This window comes from Atta colombica, unplaced genomic scaffold, assembly GCF_001594045.1.
Source record: "Atta colombica isolate Treedump-2 unplaced genomic scaffold, Acol1.0 scaffold42, whole genome shotgun sequence".
Lineage (NCBI taxonomy): Eukaryota > Metazoa > Arthropoda > Insecta > Hymenoptera > Formicidae > Atta > Atta colombica.
In genome coordinates this window covers 199,609-207,247 of record NW_017259531.1, presented here as the reverse complement: position 1 = coordinate 207,247, position 7,639 = coordinate 199,609, and the positions used below count along the sequence as shown (strand labels likewise).

Below are 7,639 nucleotides of genomic sequence, written 5' to 3'. Positions count from 1 at the left end.
TGTTTCAACTGCCGCCTGATGTTAACGTTTTCAGCAGACGGATATCAAAAGAAAAAGCTGCTTACAAAAACGATCACTAAATATATATATATATATATATATCGACATTTTTGCTGCCAGTTTACTACTGGTAGTATCTCGTCAATGCTATTATACAAAAAGTAGCGCTCGTATGAAGCTGACTTCTGAGTAAGAAGATTATCACAAAATATAAGAATGATTTCGATTTTGTTGAAAATGACTGCGAAACTACGATCCTGCGATGTTTCGAATTACGAGCGAAAAGAAGCAGAGAAAAAAATGGTTTTAAACGGATCTATATATTAGCGTTAAATTCGTTCATGCACATGTATGCCGATTATGCCGGGCAACAGCACATAGCACGCACGCATGATAACAAAAGGATGTAAATAAAACTGCGGAACCTACGGAACCTGCGGAATCTGCGGAACTTGCGGAACCTGCGGAACACAACGCGAAAAGAGTATTTGTAAAACTGTATAGTTGTTAGTCTGGATATAACGCGACCTCGAGATGCAATTGGCGAGATTATTGAAAGTGATGTGTGTTTCTTTTTACCTCTATAAATTTCATTCCACACAAATAGTATCGAACGACTATATCGGATTTCGGATTCGATAGTGATCTGGTATGTCTTGTGTCATAATCACGAACTATATACCTGGAGATAAAACTACTTTCTCTTGCCGTTAGCTAAAAAAATATCGAAGACGACGCAGCAATGTATAATTTTATTGCATTAAACGAAAATGTTGAATAAGCAACAAAGTTTTAAAAAAGAGATTAATCGGACGCGTTTGTCAAATCCTGATTTATTATTAAGATTATAATCTTTTGATCTGTTTATAGAATTCTTTTCTTATAAATATTTATCAATTATTTCTCAACATACCGGATACTCGGTCGATCATTTTCTTTTAATTTTTTTTATCAATTATCTTATAGAATAATTGATATATTATGCATTATTTATTATATTGTAATTGTCATCTGTGAAAAAGATTCTTGCAACGAGATTAAATTTCGAGGGAGATTAATACTGTCCACTTTTACAGTTTATATTATCGCCTTTTTCACCGTATGATATCATACTTTGTTTGTAACTCATTGAAATCACTGAACGTGAAATCTTCGAGACGATGCTCGAGTGACGTCGCTCGTCGAAGATGATCGAGATTGAGGTCGATGATATTAAAAAAAATCCAGATGCACATCTTTGTCTATGTACACGCGTGTACATAGTGTTACTTACTTGCGTGCGGAGATTGACGTCGCGAGCATCGCGATCGTAGAGAGATCATATCTTTAGAGAATATATATATATATATATATATATATATAATATAACTCACGAAGGTTCCACCTTCAGCAAAAAAAGAAAAAAAAGAAAAAAGAAAAATCAAGGCGGAGAAATCTTTGACTTGAAATGAAAATGTATCAACTTGTGTAATTCTCATCCAATCATTCCATTGCATATTATACATATTATATTAAGATTTAGTGCGGCAGTATATTGTAAATCCATAGAAGTTATTACTATACCATAATAATTATTATGTAATAAATATTGTTGTTAACATAAATGACCCTGATGTTGTTTGCAAATGCACCTGTATGAGGAAATTTAAAATTTATTAAAACAGGACGGTGAATGAAGGTCATGGATTAAATAAAACACAAACATGATCTAAATGTTTGTATTGTAAAAATTTCTCATCTTTACAAGATAAAAATCAATTTTTTGTTTTTGAACAACAGGTTCAAATTAATTACATTCTAGAAAAATTAATTAATACATATACGTACTAATAATAATGCATTATACACACAATAATCATAAAACGATTCCATTGCTAACACTAATATACACAGAGTAACTTTACACCGAAGGAATAAAACAAGATTTTGACTATAGAACAGTCAATCAAGTATATAAATTAATCATATATCTTGCGAAATATATATTACTATGAAATGACACGTTACGAAGTGACACTTATAAATTTTAATGAGATATATAGATTCTCAAAAAATTCGTGCCTCTTTCGAAATGAATTTGCTGCGTAAAGATTTGCATACATTATATTTATGCAATTCAATCTTGTTACGCTTTTTATTAACACAATTGGATTAGAATATAATCGAGCGATTAAAAAAAATAAGATGAATAAATCGACAGAGCTACGTTTTACAAACATGTGGTTTTAAATAAATATGTATACGTTCTGCAAACATGTGGCTTTAAATAAATATGTATAAAACTTGGTGGTAAGAGCGGGAGTGAAAGTGTTAAGCACGCGAGACTTGAACTATACACCAGTTAATTGATCGTCGATTAAATAATTAATGAACGATACGAGGGATATATATATATATATATATATATACGAAAATTATATATATATATATATATAATTTTTACTCTTCGCAATGATCGTCGTACAACCTATTACAAAATGTTTTATCGAAAAAGAAGCAGAAGAATAAAAAAATGGACGAGATAACGATTGTGCGAAAATGTACAAAGTTGTAAACGGCAATATAAAAAACAAAAGTCTTTTAGCGATAATATATAGTTAAAAACTATTTGATTCTTCTCACATACACACATAATTATTCTATAATTATGTTGATCAGTTGTTTCAATAGGCTTAATACTGGCGGGAGGACGATTGCTTCCGATTTGTCTGACGCTGGTTTTTTACGGGCAGTCCTCGGGCGTACGGTTTGTGTGCGTTTGTTGACAGATAAAAGATGCCGCGTGCTCTGTTAATTTGTAACATATTTGCATTAATATTGTTTTCAATGTTGATAAATGTTACATGTATATTTTTGATATTTCAACGCGTGTTTTTTTTTTTTACATGCAATTTCGTAGCGAAACCTCTGCTATATTGAATTTATTTATTTACGTATGAGGCGAATCCTCTCCCATCAGGATGTATTCGTCTTTCTTGGGATTGCACCATCCGATTAGGTAAGAGAATAGATTTGCGCAAGGAGCTGCCCAAAATCCCTTTTTCGTCGTGATTGATTCGATGTAATACGGTGTCACTTTTGTATGATCGCACGAGAGCGTTTCTACGGAGGAAATTTTCAGTTTGCCATCAGAAGAAAGAATCTCTATCAACTTACAGATATTATTAGATAGACGCACAAATCGTAATTCGTCTTTTCTAATTAAGATTGAGTCGAAAGCAATAATATATATATATATATATATATATATATCTTTAATTGCAATTTTCTTAATATTTCATTTCGTGTTCTCCCTCCCACTGTCACTATTTACAATTATAGATTATAAGTACTTACGGAGTATAGAAGAAGTGGCGCATCCGGGCTGACTCGAGCCACCGTTTACGTAGAAATCCGCGTGACCATTGGGCCCCCATTGGCCCAAAATGCCAGCGCCTGTATGAATCACATCTACAAAATGGGCATCCGTTTCGTCTAAATCCATCGAGCGATTGCCGTTCATATAGAAAAATATCGTCGGATCGAGGCCTGTGTGTAGCGTATCAACAGAAAAAATGAAAATTACTCGATTAATGCCCGATTATACGAATTATTAATTCTCGAGACGTAACAAATATTCTCGTAAAAAGTATTCTTTTAATAAGTTCTTTACTTTGCTAGAGAAGATAAAGAATTTCTTGTAATTTGAAAAGCATGTTTTTTTTCCGATTTTATACAATCTTTATTCTCTGTATACTATATTTTCAAGAATGTATCGTAGAAAAAAGAGAAGAAAAATTTATTTATTTAATTATTTATTACACACACACACACATACACACACACACACACACACACACACACACACACACACACAAAATAATAAGAGAAATGATGGCAATAGTTGATTAAATTTAAATAACATAGTTATTTAGTACATTAAGTATATTAATATAATGAAAGATTTGTGTTACGTCTGGTTAAATTGTGAAACGACGATCGGCTGCATACAAGCAATTACCCGTAATTCTCCCGAGTTTGTCATTGGGCAAATAATTTGCAATGAGTCCACCGATATGTGCACCCACGCTGTATCCGAGCACATGTATGTTCTCTACCCTCGAACCTCGTGGATGATTTTTCAAGTATTTCACCAGTTGAGCGATGCATTGGGAGCAGAAATCCGGACCCCAGGAGATCTGCGAGAGACAGGGCTCGCGTACCAACGAACCGTAATCCACGATTATAATATTATAATCGCCTCGCGTGAAATACGCTGAAATTGAACGTGGTGGTATGGCTATTCTCTCCTTTGTGATCTCTTTAATTTCTAATTCTATTTTTAATCTATTTTCTTTTTCTATCTATATAAGCCCAAAAAAAAATCGAAATTTCTACATTATTGGAATATCTAATTATTTTGGATTTCGATATAATTTATGTGAATTTATAATTGTATAAAAGAGAGAGAGAGAGAGAGAGAGAGAGAGAGAGAGAGAGAGAGAGAGAAAAATCTCCCAATATTTAACTTTAACATTTTTTAAAACAAATTTTAACATTTAATTAAATGAGATCTTTTTGATATTATGATATTATGATATGTCAATAAAAATCAAACTTTTATTATACATACACACTCACGAATTTGAGATATAGCATATTAGATATAGCAGTTGAAGCAATACAAAAAAGTAGTAACACTAATAACCATCTTACCATCTCGTAAATCTGTACTAGGTGCTAAGTTTCGTCCACCGCCAAAACCATGAATGATGATCTTCGTCGGATGCGTTTTATCAAACTTGGAATTCCAAAGAGAATTAAAGTCACGAATATCTAATAGTAAAGGGTCTTTTTGCGTTTCTCTGAAAATCACGATAAACAGAAGATATAGGGAGAGCGACTTTTCGTCGAACGACACGTGTCCGTTACGTCAATATAATATAATATAGAGGATAGTGAGAGCATTCGACGATACTATAGATAGACGGAGAAAGGTAAGTCTCGAAAGGAGGTCACTTTCAGTGACGAGATAAAATGATCGTGATCTTGAAATTGAAAGTTGCAATTGAAAGTTGCATTGATTGTTTCCTTTTAACAATTCACTTTTCGGAATGAAAACAATTGACACGAAACGTTAATCAGCAAAATTATTGACATTAAATATTACATTGAAATATTATTATTAAAGTAATGTTGTAGTAATTAAACGTCAAAATGTTTGAAAAATGGGAGACACACCTAGTGTATAGATAGAATTCTATCTGCGGATGCGGACAGATGTAAGGCGGCTTGGCGCAGGAAGTGCTGTTAAAAAGGTCCCTAAGAGTTTTGTTTTGAGCCGTTGCATAGTCTGAAAATATATATAATGAAATTGATTCGTTTATTTTACTTCTATTCTTTCAGAGAACAATGAATGAACGATTCAAGTGTATCGTCGTAATCAGCTTACGTTAGTTGTCAGTTAGTCAGTCGATCAGCCATGTAACGATTAGGTACATGTATCTCGTATGTTATAAGTTATCGGACCGTTATATGAAATTGGGTGAAGGTCGATCTAAGTTTGTTAGCTTGATGCTATAAATAAATAAATTATAATATGTTGGAGATACAAGGTGATGTTTCTCACTCTCAAGGTTGATTGCTCTCTGACGCTTCTCTTCCTCGTCCTTGGTTAACAACCTTTGTTTCTGCCAACTGACTCGTGTCAGTGTACATCAACATAATTATTTATGAGATAAAAGTACATTATACGCTTTAGATTTGTATCGCATGCAATTATTACGAGACAAAACATAATTGATATACGTGATAATATTTTACTAAGGTAAGATAATTCAACGAACAAGTCTATTCGTAGACTAGTTGTAATCGCATTAGTCGAAAATAGTTGAATGAAAATTGAATGAATAAGGATTATATTAAAGATTAAAATAAAGATTATTAAACTGATATTATAGCTTCATTCGAAGAAAGTTGGATTATAAAAACGGAACTCTGCAATTATATTACTTTTATTCCTTTAAAATCTCACGAGCAAGACGTCTTTTACGAGAGAGAAAGTGTATGTGTGTATGTCAAGATAACAGTATGTCTTTTAAATTTACAAGTATTATTATAAAATTAATAAATAACAAATTCAAATTAATATAAAAATATGTAAATACAAAATATAAAATTTATATAATTTCTATAAATGAAGACGTAATATATAAATAATAAGTAAGAAGAAAGAAACAAGAGTACAAAGTTTGTATAAAAAATAAATTTGGAACTAACACGCATAAGCACGCATAAAGCACGGATAAAGCGTTTAAAGAGCGACAAGACAAAGTTCTTATTTACAACATAATTTCTTTTTGATAGTAAAGACAAAAAATATATTATTCTTCATTCAATTAAACTATGATAAAAAAAAACAATGTCGTACTAAAATTTAAAAAAATGCTTTCGTTTTTTTTTCTCTTTTTTTTGTAACTTACCACATATGGACGTTGATTTTGTAAAAATATGGAAGCAAAAAAGGTAGCAAAGGGAAATGAAGCAAAAGAAACTTTTATCTTAAGATGTTTTATCTGTCGTTCCTTGCAGTTCGAATGGCTTCACTTGCCGGCGAAGGATGCAAACAACACTCACGAAGCACTCGCGAAGTGCCTCGAATCAATGTTTTTGACGAGGAAAGAGTCGAAGGAAGAAATCGACAGCGGTCGATGTCAGTACTTACGGTACTGTAGCAAGGCGCAGAACATAAGGAGAGCGAGGTATCTCACGACACTGACCGCCATCTCCCGCGGTGATCCCGTGGTTTGTGATATAACATCCAGACTTATGCGGCGCGCGAAAAATCCACTCGGATGTGATTCCCGTCGCAGTGCGTACGATTGCAAAACGCAAAGTCATCGGGGGATATATACCGCCTGCGAGGGGGAATTTAGAAAGTAACGAAGAGTGCACCTTTGGTAGCGTTTACGCTTCTTCGTAGTCGTTACTCTCTCGCTTCGCTCTGTGCTCTCATATACGCACACACACATATTTATATATATATTTATATTATATATATATATGTAGACATATCATGATTGAGTACGTTTGCGATATAGCACACGCGAGCTTTTAGCTACTACACGTGCATAAGCTTTTTGAAATACATGTAATATTAGGTACGGGAAAAAGTTCGTGGCGTTTTTTTAATGCCATCTAACGGGAAAAACGCCACGAACTTTTCCCCACACCTAATATATAAATGTTATAAGCAATTTATTTATTCAAAAGTAATAATAACAACACGGATGCTCATATCGCTTTTGATTAACAATATGATTGATTTGATCTTTTTATTTATTTACTCGAATTTTTTAACCACTTATTATTTCTTTTATATATTTTTATATATATTTGTCTAAAATAGGAAAATTATACTTTTTAAAAAAGCAAATTATTTTACAAAAAATATTTTACAAAATTTGAATGTATTTTAAAAGCTTTAGCTAAAAGATACAGCCTTATTAGAAATGTCTATCTGTTTATATAAATTTTCTCTTTCTACGCGCGTAATAAGTTTAATCCCACATGAAACACTGCAATTAGGGAGTTAATTCTCATGTGTATATATGTCTCACGGAAATGCTTTCTGCATAACTAAATGATACGTTATTATAAA

At 32.5% G+C, this 7,639-nt stretch overlaps 1 protein-coding gene across 1 annotated transcript; it reads right to left on the bottom strand.

The window, feature by feature from the left end:
• Positions 1–2,538: 2,538 nt before the first annotated feature.
• Positions 2,539–6,879, bottom strand: LOC108691211 (pancreatic lipase-related protein 2-like). The gene is given in 8 exon segments (XM_018198875.1): positions 2,539–2,787; positions 2,934–3,102; positions 3,337–3,528; positions 4,001–4,255; positions 4,696–4,844; positions 5,221–5,332; positions 6,704–6,858; positions 6,860–6,879. Coding segments are annotated over 8 exon segments (1,167 nt in total). The 3' UTR covers positions 2,539–2,672.
• Positions 6,880–7,639: the final 760 nt, after the last annotated feature.